This window comes from Acanthopagrus latus, chromosome 2 (genome assembly GCF_904848185.1).
Source record: "Acanthopagrus latus isolate v.2019 chromosome 2, fAcaLat1.1, whole genome shotgun sequence".
Classification (NCBI taxonomy): Eukaryota; Metazoa; Chordata; class Actinopteri; order Spariformes; family Sparidae; genus Acanthopagrus; species Acanthopagrus latus.
The window spans coordinates 6,722,328-6,736,996 of record NC_051040.1 but is presented as its reverse complement, the minus strand read 5'-3'; the positions used below and the strand labels follow the sequence as shown (position 1 = coordinate 6,736,996).

At 39.9% G+C, this 14,669-nt stretch overlaps 1 protein-coding gene across 1 annotated transcript in view; it reads left to right on the top strand.

Moving 5' to 3' along the window:
• Nucleotides 1-14,669, top strand: part of frem2b (FRAS1 related extracellular matrix 2b) — a 56,029-nt gene that overhangs the window by 13,284 nt on the left and 28,076 nt on the right. Inside the window, exon 3 of the mRNA XM_037079636.1 lies at nt 12,090-12,236. Within this exon, the coding sequence (XP_036935531.1) occupies nt 12,090-12,236 (147 nt within the window). The remainder of the gene's footprint in view (nt 1-12,089; nt 12,237-14,669) is intronic.

Below are 14,669 nucleotides of genomic sequence, written 5' to 3'. Positions count from 1 at the left end.
TATTATCATCATTTCAGTACGCCAAGAAAATACAGAGGTGCTGAAAATGTTACACAGATTGAACCAAGGTCTCTGGAGAAGGTTTGCATTTTATACACTCCTTACAAAAACTGTAGGAGTGTGTTTTGAGAGTAACTGGGCTCTCAACTCATAAAAGGTATGGATGAAACCCTTTGGGGATCCTGTGTGTGGATCAAGCTCCCTCTCTCCACCACCACCTCCACCTGCTTTCCTCCATAAGTGAAGCCTGATAGACAGGATGTGAGAAGTCATCTGGCAGAGAAATGGGAGGGAGCAGTCAGAGGAGATGAAAGAAAGAAGTCTGTTGGTCCCAGTGTTGGTGGGGGTAAGGCATCAAGCTGCTTCCTGTCGCCTGTAGCACTGGCATGAATGTGCTGATGTGCTTTTCAGTCTCTAAACAGCGCCTGTGTTGACGAGGGCTCTAATGTAGTAGGTGAGCTCTCCGGGTGTGCAGCCTCATCTACATATGAATAGTAATTATTTTGATATTTCCTGTAGTCAAATATAGACAATTTATTTCAATTTTTTTTTTGGCCCCATGTAGCTTTGAGGAACACAAAGAGCATGTCAGTAACCTGGATGATGTCCAGAGTTTAGATCAACCCCTCCCCCCATGAAGAATACTGAGGAATGCCTTGGTGCCTTAAATTAACTAGACCATGCCTTGCCTTATCTTGGTCTTCCAGGACATGGGCTTGGAGTGAAGAGTTACATATTAGCAACTAAATGGGAAGAGGGAAACAAAGATAGGCCACGGGGTGCAGGTTTATTCAACTGGGCAATCTGATGCAGCGCTTTAGCTCCTTAAATCCCCAAGTAATTGGCTGAAGCTATTACAATTAGCACAAAATCGTTCTGTAATATTTTAAAGGTTATCACTGGTCAATGGGTCATATGCAAGAACATTAAAGGCAGAGAACATTTAGTGCTACTGGGGTGGTGGTATACCTTCGGGAAAGTCAGCTAACCGGTTTAATTTGCACTTAACTTACCTCCTAAAGAGTGTTGATTATTTCTTAAAGGGCATTCAGTGTGTGTGAGTTGAAGTGTCACAGATGGAGCTGAAGGCAACAGTGCAACTTCGGCACGCCTCATGTTCATCCCTTTTGACATTTAGCTTTTGTCCTTTGGATCTAATAGTTTTCTGTGTGTGTGAAATAGAATGCATCACATCTAATTACTTTATTCCAATCCTCGGGGTCCAGGTGTTGTGCTCCTTAAACCAGGCTGTGCATCTTTGTGTTGGCTTTGAACACTCAGTGCCTTTGAATGGCAGCTTTACATAGAGAGCAGCTTCATGAGGCTTATTCTTTGTTGTGGTGTCCCCACACGTTTTATTCAGTTCTGTGGTAAATTTAGGTGTTAGGTTTGTAATTTCTTCTAGCTAACTGCCTCTGTCAGTTAACTTCCACTTGTGAGCACTGCTGCTCTTTGATGCTAACTTCAGTCAGTCATTAAATCAATCATTATATTCAGTGAAACCTCCCACATGTTGGATTGCGTGCAGTCAGCGTTGTCCAAAGGAACAAAAAAGAAAAAAATACCGCAACACAGCTACCTTACTGGTAGCCTGCTGATGCCCTTCCAGAAACACATCCTGTCTGCACAGAGACAAACAAGTGACTGACATAAGGATGTTTGGGAGATCATTTATTCATTTCTGTGTGAGGAGGGTTTACACCTGGGAGATTAACTGAATTGAACTAAACCGATAACATTGTCAGAGATCCTTTAGTGGAGATGATGTACTCAAGACAGATTGGAGAATCCAAACTTTGCAGCAAACCAAGTTTCTATCCTTTATTGTTTATTGTTGAATCACTCAGTCATTTTTGGTGATATTGTATGGACTTGCCTAATGCTAACCACCAGGATAAACTGTCAAGCTGTTGTAAAATCCCCCTATCTTTTTAAAGTAGAATTTAAAAATGCAAATGATAGTTGGTAAGGCATAAATCCTCAGCATATAATAGCATAACTGTCAATGAAAATTGTAAATCAAATCTAATTGTAACTTTAAATGGATAGTCAAATTGACTGCCTGGTTATGCATTTCTTATTTTTAGTTTTACATCTTCATCTTTCATCAGGTACAATAATATTATGCATATGCAGTAAAACAGGTTTTCCAACCTATCTGCGGTTTCTGATGTACTTATTTCATGTGCCATCTTTGATATCTACCCAACAGCAGCATCTCATGTCTGTGGCCAGATAGTTTCCAACCTAGTGTTGGTGTATGTGATGTTGTTAATGAGATATAAGTGCATCAGACATGTGTTTTAGACAAATTAAGTGAAAACGGTTTGACATAACATCTAGGAAAAGACAATTGAATTGCATGTAAGCTAACATTGTTCTAACGACAGTCAGAAAACAGCCCTGCAGCTACAGGCGTGCCTCTGACTTTGAACCAAAGGTTCTTTGAGATTTGTCCAAAGTAAATTTCTAATTCTCCAACAAAGGCATCCAGGAGTTATTCAGATGCAGGGAAAAGGACTTAAAGTGTCTAAATGAAATTCTGCAAGCATTCTTAGAAGTAATCTTCTTTTAACATACCTGTGCATATTTTTGAACCCTGTGTTTGTTCCATTTCACAGACTAATCTTCAGTCCAATATAACAAGAAGGAGACAATAACAACACTAAATCCTGAGACATTTTCTCCCCTCTTTTCATGAATGCAGACTAGTATGCTTATCTTTAACATGCAGGTTTGCACAGTTCTACTTGAAGGTTCCTTTTCAACAGACATAAACAAAAAACCAAGAGTCATTTAACACTTCTTTAGGAATTACCATTTCAGCATTTCAGGGAGCTTTTCCCTCTCAGGCAAAAGCCTTTAACATGTGAGGATTTGCTAGTAACAACTGTGAAATGCAGCTGAAACATGTCGTTATAAATGAGACCAATGGAGGCCGGCCCTGAGAACAGCCTCGACAAACACCCCGCTCTATTAGTATGGAGCTCATGAGTCTGTGGGACTGGGATGGGGTTTTATATTCTATGGCCTCACACTGCTGCTTTCAGCAAACAGTCCACCATTATTCGGTCTGACAAGAGAGCAAACACTGTGCATTCAAGGGTCAAGAAAAAGCACGTCCCGCTCTCTTTGTCAAGTCCCTTCATCCTGCGTCCTTATGTTGCTTTGTTTTCTTTTACATTTTCACACTTCCCCTTGTATCTCCTTGTTATTTCACTGCCTCTGTTCTTTTCTATTCAGTCACCAGCAGCGCTGGAAAGTTGAGGTAGGTTTAACACATGCACTCGTAACAATGCGAGCCTTTCAGCTCCTGGGACGGAGCCAGATTGTTGTCTCTATGAGCTCATCTCTTCAGGCAGGAAGTGTTTGACATAATCTTTGTTTTCTAAGCTGAGCTCTGAAGGTGTGCCACATCTTATTCTTTTAAAATGTGTTGTTCACAAAGGTATGATGACAAGTTTATGCTGAAATGACAGTAGATACAGTTTACAGGTTTCCCCTCATGCATCTTACTTCATGCTTTTTGGTGGGTTGCCAGAGCTACTTCAGTGCAAAGATTTGGCCTTGTAGCTGTCAGGGCATTCGTACTGTATGTAATTGACTGGTAATGAGTGAGAAACCTCTTGATTTTAAATCCACAATGACCTTTACATGTGAATGCAGAGGAAAGCCCTGCAGCTGCTAATTCTGCCTTTTGTTGTTATTTCCGCTGCTATTGAGAGTTCAGGCTTTTGCTCTCTAAACCGTGCCACTGACTATTAATTAAGACACTTGAGGCTGCATCCTCTTTGACAGACAGGAATGCCTTTCAAGGGCAATCAAGGAATACTGTGTCTGACCTCATCTGCACAATCGAAAACACACCCCTTAGTGATAACTCTTTGGATAGGTTCTCAAAACTCAGTATTGGCGAATTTATTTGCTGGCTTATACAAAGATACAGAAGGATTAGACTTTTCATCGGATTCACGTGCAATAGTCACCCTTCTGCTGAACAAATCCAGACAACAGAAGCCGTTGAATGGTCTGAATCTGCAGTATATGTAATGCGTCAAATGGTTGCATTTATGTTTTAATTGCACACTGTCCCTTACAAATCCAACTGAAATTGAACTGAATTGAATACTAGATTTTTCAGATGCGCCCTGTATTTAATTGTGTTAAAACTGAATTCTAATCTTGTTGATGATTAGGCTATAGCTTAACCAAAAACAAGGACATACAGCCAAATAACTTGTGCCCACCCAAGTCTGACAGTCTGTTTTCCAGCCCTAATGATGTGGTCACGATCAGGGATAAGTCATGACCTTGGGTGCTTGGCAGCACACCCTGTGCCCCTGGTCGGAAGTCAGCAACCCGCGACAGAGTTGCGCATCCAGAGTGGCCCTCTTGCTAATCCTTATGTGTTTGGAAATAGTCTGTTTCAACTAAGATTTCTAGGCAAGCTAATAGGATTATACAAAAAAAAACCTAAGATGCTTGCATGTGTGTGATGCCAATAATTTTAGACACAGATAAGTAGTGAAACTAGCCAAATGTCCAAGCAGCTCTTTTTTGAGTTGTTTATCTGCTATTGGATTTATTTATTTTTTTCAGCTGCACTCATTGATTTGTATTTTCTGACAAATTAGTTCTGAATGGTCCTCCAAAACTTTTGAAAGAACAATCTTCCCAGCCAATGAGTTGTTTTTGTGTTAGGCGTTTTCTGTAACGGATGATAAATGACGTCATCTGTGGCTGGCAGTGTGTGAAGACACCAGAGCGTGAAGCAGACTGAGTGACCTTCCCCTACACTCACATTGTACAGTATTTCCTCTGACACAATTGTCTCCTGGGCTGCAAATAAAGGAGCCCCATCTGAAATAAGAGCTCTGGGAATTCCTCACTGCCTTCCCACTCAGGCGAGGTTGCACCCACTTTGTGACTCAGGAAGAAAGTCATGTGGCAGTTTCCACAACAACCTCATGCTGCAAACTGGAATCAAACACAGAAAGTGTAGGAACAAAATGAAGGTTTTTGGTTTGTTTAAAAGGTTTCTTGCTGTCAATCAAAATGTGGAGGGCGACATTTATAAGAACACTTAAGCACATTTCTGTTTCACAGGAGGCACATTTAAATCACAAACTAATAAGTTAAGTGCTTCACCTTGAAGGACTTTCTGTGGATGTTGTTAATGGTGCAGCATTTTCAAAATATGCTCTGGCTCTCATGAGTTATTGAGTTTCAGTGCTCATCCATCCATCCCCAATGTGTATTGACTCTGAGCTGAATTATAGAAGTCTGTCTTAATGTCAGGTTTTGCTGTATTCTGCTGAACAAAGGGGAGAATATAAAACTTTATTTGGTTTATTTCTACAATCGTAGATCTATCGTGAAACATTTGAATAGGTCTACTTGAATAGCCTCCAAATTTTAAATTGCATTCCAATTTTATTACAGTTGACGTGACAGGATAGGTATTTTCCCATTGGTATTAACCTGTCCCTGTGTAGAGGTGTAATATATAAACACCTCTTGTGTATTGCATCATTAAACGCCTCCTTAACAGCTTCAGCAAATGCCTGTTCATGATTTGGTCATTGAAAGTTTAAGACAAGAACCCACATTTAGAATATGTTGAATACTGAGAGTTAAATCACCTTTATAGTTTCAGTTCAGATGTTAATCTCAAAGAACTTTCCCTGCTGAGAGCAAAGCCTCGCTTGCTTTAAGCCCCGCATGGCTCTCTGACCTGGCACTTTTGTTCCGAAGTGCTTTTGGCCTTTCTTTCAGGCCCCTCAAATGTCGCCTCAGAGTGACCACTGTGTCAGAGTGGACAGAGAGGCGGGAGCAGCCAGAATGGACCCTGCGGAGCAGCCAAATTTACGGCAGAATGGTTCCCCAAAAGGCTGCGGTGGTAGAAAAGGGCCTGTGAAATCATAACAGTTCTAAATCTTTCAAGACACGGCCAACTCGTTACTGCTGATACGAGGATTAGGGTGATTAGACCATATCTCCCTCTCTCCCTCTCTCCTCTGCCATGTGCTTTCTTTCCTTCAACAGGATTATCATATCCCTTTTCCCTTAATTGGAGAGATGAAAAGTATGCTGGTTTGGTCTGGTACATTTTGTAGCCCAGCTCAAGTCATGTTATAGAGTTAATGTAAGTTGTGTTGATAGAAAGTGTTTACTTCCCATAACAAAAAATATGCTCTATTTTCAATTAATTTTAATAAACAGTGTTTGCTGTTGATTATTTTCTCATGTAAGTGTGAGGTCATCTGGTCATTTTGTCTCTCACGTCTTGTCCTAGAAGCAGCGGTGAGCTAAAAATGTCAAACATAATCCTGCTGCCACAGCAGAATTTAAAATGAACAGGATTAAATGTCCTACTAACCCCCCTCCCAGACTGAAACATTCACACTACATTACAATATTAAAGTCTAATATGCAATGCTATTGTGACAATTGTGTAGTATTAGAGGCTTACTGCTTGTGGAGCTTAAGGTGTAAAGTTTTTGCTGGCAGTGGTGCCAGAGTAAATTTTATCAGCTGGTCTAAACAGACGTGTTTCATCCTCTGGAGATCTCAAATAATTACACTTGTGAGACGCGAATTTGTCAATATTTTCATTCACTGTTACAGGCCTAGTTTTCAACAAAAAGTACATTATCACAGGCTTATGTTTTGGTGAAGGGATTTTCTTTAGCTTGGATGAAAGGTAGAGGGTCATGTCATCTTCTTCTTAAAATCATCAAGTTAAATCCCAAAGCTTTGTGGCAGTCTGGTCAGTAATTGGTGCGATTTGTCGCTATGGATCAAAATGTTGATGTCAGACCAAGTGACTTTCTCAACTATAAAAACCAGAAGGGTAATTAATGTAAGCAATGACTTTCTTCTGTTTACTTAAGAAAAATAATCACTGCTTTATAAAGATTCAGGGGCTTTTATAGATTGTGTAATTATTATGAGTGATTCTGCTCAAACCAGACACTCACAGTAAATCTCCTTCATGAGATTTTCTTGCTCTCAGTGCAGGTGCAAGAACTCCCTACACAGCGTTTTGTTACCCACATGATTAAATATTTGTCTGCTCGTAAACAAATTAAGTATGGGAAAATAAAGTGCTAATTTATGCTTGATACAGGGTTTCCCTTTCCAAATTGTGCTCCTGGAATTGAATCAAAATTTTACCATTTGTAGTATGAATTAGTATGTAGATCATTCAGCGAATAAGTTTTCACATCAATGACAAATATTATTTTGGCATTCCCCTAGCTGTCAAGCATCCTGCTTTTAATAAAAACAGCAAAATGAAACTTTATTGAAATCTTGAGCTGACTGATTTGATAAGCTCAAATTAGATCTGCATTCAGATCAATCACTTTGTTTTGATAATGCAGCCTTATGCTAAAGTGTTGTTGATTTATGTCTCCTTCATTAACACTGAACACCCCATAATGACAAAGCGAAAACAGAATTTCTGGAAGTTTTTCCAAATGTTTTAAAAGGTAAGACTGAAATATTATATGAACATAAGTATTCAGAACCTTCACTGAGTACTGAGTTGAAGCACCTTTGGCAGTAAGGACAGCCTCTAGCCTTCTTCAGTACACAAGCTTTGCACACCTGGATTTGGGGATTTTCTGTCATTTTTCCCTGCAGATCCGCTCAGGGCTGTGTCAGGTTGGATGGTGTCTGTTGGTGGACAGCCATTTTCATTTCTCTCCGTACAGTAGGTGTTAATTTGGTTTCAAGTCGAGGCCCCATCTGAGCCACTCAAGGAAAAAGAGTTGATCCTAAGTCATCCCTGAAGTTAAATCACACTACAGTGTTGGTCCTTAAACTGCTAGGCGTCAAGTTTCCTTTAACTGCAGCCTTTATGAGATGTACTAATGATAGAAGGGGGGTTACACAGTTTTCAGATTTAATGCCTTAATTATGAAATATAACATGGCCAAATAAGAAGCTCCTCTGGCTTTGTCTCCCTATGTGGTCCGATTTAATGCAACTTGAAAGGATTCCTTATGAATCACAGCTGTCCATCTATCTCTCTTGTATGTCGCTTGATGTTTCAATGCAACAGTAGATTACAATTACTGCACATCATGGAGACTGCTGGCACACAAAGTCCATTTGCAGTATATGATCATCAAGTATTTTTAGATGTATTGTGTCTATTGAACAGGATTCACAGACTTGTCCCAATTTATCCTCCCTAATCAGTGTGTTGCTGGCTCTGTGGGCAAAGGGCCGCCTGTCTGTCTGCCTGGCTGAATGAACAGACAAGGGTCCACAGGGCATCGTGGCCCCACGATGCTTGACTGTGGCCAAATAAGGGCTGTCTGCAACATGTATGCAGGGAGGAGACAGGGGCACTAAGTTGGCACAGTTCAGTCTCTCACATTCTTTGGCCTCTCTGAAAAGGCTTCTGTCCCTCAACACACATCCTCTATGTGAGTGGACAGGACTTGTGTTTAGATGTGCAACTACATGAACTGTACAAGAGGTTTTGTGAAAAGGTTCATGCACAAGGCTGTTAATGATCAAGTGGTTAAAAGAGCAGAGGTTGACAGTTTATTGACCCTGTTATTTAGAGAGACGGAGAGCTAAACAACTTACTTTAAATCAAAAAGACAGATTGCAGGAAGTCGGTCAATTAATCAATGAATGAATGGCTAGAATTTCTAGGATCCCTGCTATAACCATGTGAGTACTGGTTTTAATGAGAATATGGATGTCAAGTAGAAACACCCTCACGTTCATGTATCTGCTATGAGCAGCTTTTATGATGAATTCCAATACATATGATGTATGTTTCTGCTCTGACCAGCACAGCAGTGCAAAGATATTGATACTGTGCACTAAATTCTGTCTCAGTGCTGTGAGTGCTGGTTAAAGATTAATGCCGGTGTTATCCTTGGGGCCTCTTTGAAGTGGACTTACTCAAACCTCTGCTTATCTTAATTAGAAAGAAATCTGGAGGAGTGAAGTGGTCCTCTGGAAACGAGCACCTCCACTCCCCAGCTCCCTGAAGGCCACACTGCAGCTTTACCAGGACTTTATGGCCCCCTAAACTCAGTGTTTTCTTGTGTTATGGTGTTACATGTAGTATAAACTATGAACAGAATTAATTTTTTTGAAGTTTCAATGCGCTGCTTGCTGATTTATCCTCCTCCTCACATATTGCTGGAGTTGAAGAAGGAATAATTGATAGAGCCACTTCATGTGTCTGAATGCTGTTGAAGGCAAACCAATGTTTATGTTGATTCATCCTGAGAGAGAGTTCCTTTTCGAGGGTGAGCTTGATGTGGAGGCCACTTCTTAAGTGCCATGTAGATAATTATGCAGAACATGTCACCATTTAGTGTTGAAATGTATGAAGTAAATGGGTAGAATTCTTCTAATAAATGCCTCTAAAATGTCGCTGTGTTTCGAGTGTTTGGTTATACAGCGATGATTCATTTCATTTCAATTCTCCATTTTTCCAGAATTATCCTTGTGATCAAGAGTGTCAGCCGTGGTATAACTATTACAAAGCCTGTGCCAACGTGTGAAGTCGGATGAATAGTCTCGACCTTCTCTGTTTCCATTACCTCAGTGGAGGATGGCCTCCTTCACGACTCAGAGATCACACATGAAGTGTTTACTGGTGGCATGCGTGCCATGCTGCTGGCTTTAATCCAAACGGAGTAGGGAGGTCCTGTCATACACAGGTCGCCTGTCTGCTGGAGAAGTATGTAGAACACACAGGAAGCAAAATCCTACACTGTGGTAGACCTCAGGAATGTATGAGGTGTATAATGTATTACTTTAGAAATTTTCAAGTCTATACTACCATATCACACGATACAATAGTGAGTCAGCCTTTACATTTGCAACATTTGTGTATCAGAGATTTTTTCTTATCCTACTTTTTTTTCGTGCACATCATTCTCAGTTCTATAATGAATTGTTTGTCTTATTGCTGGCTTTCTGAAAGTGTATCACATCACACTTGTATCCGATTTCGTTCTACCAAACTTGACTTACCAAGCAACTTTTCCCCCTACTTGTCATTTATTCAGAGCACCTCCCTTATGATTTTTATTCATGCAGTGATGCAAAATTCAGCATAACACAAAATACACAGGAATATTTTCACATGATGATTATTACATTACCATAGTAATAGCACCTTATTTGGGATTAACAGAGGAGACGGCTGTGCACATGAACATTGACAGCAACTGATGACTGGGTGGACCAACTTAAGAACACCAACAATACGATATAGAAATTTTGAGCATTAAGAAAAAAAGCTATCACCTATTGAAGTTTCATAAACAAATTTCAAATTTGAAGGAAATACTGGGACAAATTCTTCTCATTGCATGAACTGTGAAGGAAGCAGTTGTTTTGTGCTTCAAGTCTTGATAAGGTCAGAAGCTCATAATGTCTTTGTGTATTAAAATGGTGTCAAGCTAAAAAAATAAATTGCCTATTTTCAACGAGATGAAGAACCTCTGTGTTCACGAGAATTGAATGTTAATAAAAATGTATCCAACTAAATAATTTAAATGTTTTGTTTATTTTGCAGGAAGAGAAAATAGAGCAGTTTCTCTCCTTACAGTTTCCGCGGTTATATGTCCCAATTACAGCTCCATGTTGACTTAACTGAGTCCGTCTGAAGTTCACTCTGAACTGAATCTTTAAGTTCGAGTCACATCAGCTTCCGTCTATTTTTTTTTTCTTGCCAGCATTTTTGATGAAGTCCATTAGTGCTGCTAACCACAGCTGCAAAGATAAATTAGGGAAAGTCATGTTTCTTTCGCTTCGCACTGAAATCTTAGACTTCAAAACTTTGAGTCATCTATCTGGTGGAAAACATCAAAGCACCTCCATGTGCTCATTATGGATTAAAAAAAAAACTTTATTCAACTAAATGATTTAAATGAGTTGTTGGTTTTGTATGAGTCGTGGGGGAAAAGAACATGCTGTGCTCCCCGTCGTCCTTGTGCGTCACTCAGACTTTGTCCCTTTTCCAAGTTACGGTTCTGTGTTGTCAAAAAGAATCGATGTCAGGAGCATTAAGACCTTTTTTCACTCTGTGTGAGGAAATATGAACACTGTTAGAGCGAAGGGCAAAGCTCTGAACAGGTGCAAAGAATGTTTCCAATGTGCACACACACTCACTCACACACACACACACGAACTCGTAAATGCATGCACCCTCACACATAATAAAAGACCCAGGGTGAATGTGTATAGGTCTCACTGTGCCCATGGAGAAAGGAAATGGACACAGTGGAGCGGTCAGCTGGACGTAACAGATTTACCGACCATAACAGCCGGGGTGGGGCAGGATAGAGACTCTCAATCGTGCCTAACACAAACAGCAGCGATGTCCTTACACCCTCCCGGCAGTTTCACTTTTATTCCACCATTTTCAGAAGTGCCAGATGTTTAGTGGCTCAGTCGCTGTGTCTCACTATCCTTGTCTAGTACTGCAGCAGCCAAGCAGCTCTCATTGAGCAGTCTGGGGAATGCAGGAATCAGTGGATCATTAGTTAGTCTGCTAGTCAGTGCACTAGAATTTACATGTGATGTGGTTTCTACATATATTCATACTTTTTTTGTTAGAGTTTGTGTACCTGTGTGGATTTGATGCCAGTATTTGCAGCGCTGTTTCGAGTTTTTATGGTCAAATAGAAGCAGTGATGCCCTACAGTACTGTAGTCATGGCCTTTGAATCCAGCTTCAAAAGGCAAGGATAAAATAACCCAGTTCAGACAGACACCTTTTATCTTAATTAGAATTGAAGCAATTAGACAGCATGAATTCCATTCCTTCTGCATAAGGGCCATACATTCCTCTTACCACCCACTGAGTGCTTGAAGAGTCAAAGTCCTAAAGGTATCCAATAAGTCATTCTAATAAGGAGCATGGAAAACTTCTGTGCTACCCCAAAAATAAATAGTTATGTTAATTTCTGAAACATGTTTTGGATTATAAATTCCCATTTATGCTGTTTGACTTTTGTGTTTTCCCCTGCTGTGTGATGAGCTCCTGGGAGCTGTTCTACCTCTTTTTCCTTTAACTAATGTATAAACTCAATTTGCTTGCAGGAGGCAACAGACTGAAAAATCAGCAGTTCCGTCTGAACTGGGCCTGGATCTCTTTAGAGAAGCAATTCTACGTGGTGGATGAAGAGGACAAGTTCCTGGAGGTGTTGCTGAAACGTCGGGGCTACCTGGGAGAGACCTCCTTCGTCAGTAAGCATACACCGTCTCTAATTTTATCAAGACACTTTTATTAATAACTCCATCCAAGGTGGCAGATATTCATCATTATCACTCAAAGTTACTTGAAAATACAGAGAGTCTGTAGCATTATAATACATATAATTTATCAAATGTTATTGAATATGCTGATTATTTCCAGGTATCTTGATAGCTAACATTCAAGAAAAACAAATAAACAAATAAATGTGATGAAAAACAAACACTCCTTGTCAGAATATTGCCTAGGGTTCCCTTCAGCTATTCATAGTCTTTTTTTTTTTTTTTTTGCCAGAGTGCCAGAGGCCAACATATTGGCAGACACAACTACACACACTCATACAAACTTTGAGATACTTAAGCACAACCCTGTGGCTGGCCTAGACACCCTTTGGGGTCGCACAGGTCTTGACCTTTCACCCGTCTCCTCCGGCCAGTATTTACGTTCCAGTCACACAATAGCACAGGACAAACCCAAGTGACTGCATCTGCACGTGAGAAAGGTCACACAAAGTTGGTGGTGATGGAAAGGCGCCACTCTAAATGTTAGTCGAGGCAATTTACTGGCCGGAACTAAACGAACAATAACTGTAAGGATTTATGAGAGGTAGGAATTCTTACTGCTGGCACCATTCTTCGCTTTAGTGTTGCCATTTATACGGGCCATAAAAATGAGGTGTGATTAAATTGACCTGATGATAGAGGTCACATCCAGTGGGATCATTTACTGTATTGTCGCCTGTATCTTTGAATACCCCAGGGTGTCAGACTAATGAAACGTCTCTGCGGCGATATGCAAATGTTAGTGACCTTTATAGTCCCCTCAAACTGCACAATATATCTACTCTACCGCCGAGACTCGGTGGAATAAAAAGAATATGTATTTTAAAACAGATTATTATACAAAGTACAGACAAACTGGTGGATATACTCGATGATAATTTTCACACTAACAAGTAAAAAACAGTTAAACAAGAATACATTATAATGTGTTGTTCATGATGATAAAGAACAAGAACAAAAGAAACAGAAGATAAATAAGGAACTGAAAACACTTGAGCGATGACTTCACAGTGATCTCTTTGCAAAAGAATGTTACCAAACACCCAAATGATGTATCTTTAGAGGGAGTTTGGGTAAACAGTCAAATAATTGTCCCTTGTTTATATTTTCTGGAGCACTGCTACTATTTTATTAATGATTGCATTATGAATTAAAGAAGTGCTAATTTGAACTTTGGATGCACTCTGTGTTCACTGCCCAGAAAAAAAACAGGAAACACTTGCATCCTATGATGTCCGTCTGCTGTGTGCTTTCAAGTCCAAACCGTAGTTTTTCATAAGCAGTTTTCTTATGATTGAGGCAACATGAAGGGGATTGATAATGGATGAGGGGGAATGATTTACCTCTCCATGCTGCCGCTGGAAAGCACACAAAAGAAGTTGTAATTTAAATTTTCAGAGCGCAGTCGGAACCATTTTGCTTTACAATGCCCTCAAAGTACAAATAGCAATAAAGTTCCTTTTTCTGAATGCATATCTGGTGAAACCTTTTATGTTTCTTCATTTCTCATTCCACTAAGTGAGTACATGTTTACCTCCTCAGGCAGTTATTCTTTGATCATAGACCACTCTGTTCTTTTTTCAGTCTTATCAAATATCCTTGGAAGTTTATGTTTTACAATTTATAGCCAAGAATTCAATCTTAAAGATTGAACAGAAAGTGTTTTGAATGTGCTATTACATTAATGAGTATTTGTAATTCGCATGTCAAACCCCCTTCCCTTTTTCTGTCACGCTCAGGCTGTAACATGAGTATACTTAAATATTCAGAAAGCAATACAGCGGCATGGCAGGCTTTAATAATTAAACTACAAGGAATTTGTACTACAAGGAACGAGAAACGAGACCATCAGAGGAGTGACTGTGTCTACATATTTTATACGGTTAAAATAGTCATTCTTAATGTCCGTCATGGGGTTGGATTTCGACTTATCTAGGATGTTATAGAAAGTCATACTGTAAAATTTGAACTACTTTATATGGCAGAGTGCTGGGGATGAAGTGAGGACTCTGTCAGCTAGAGGAGAAAAGCTGCTCAGCAGTCTGTTGGTATTGCACTTAAACAATGTTTACCTTGTTTCATCATCATTACATTACAGTCATTAATCTCATATAGCCACAAGTAGATACTTGACCTTATCGCCTTGTATCCTGCACAGAGCTGCGTTTTAAGTAAAAACATCAAAGCATCTTTTTTTCACTGACTTTCAACACAAATGCGAGTATTAACCTGATCACAATAAGAGGCGCTGGTGCTCATACTGCATTTTTATGCAGAATCTGCCCAGCAGTCCAGAACTGCCAACCATTACCCTGCCTCAGTCAGGCGCTGACAGCTCAGATTGCTGTGTCATTCACACTATAG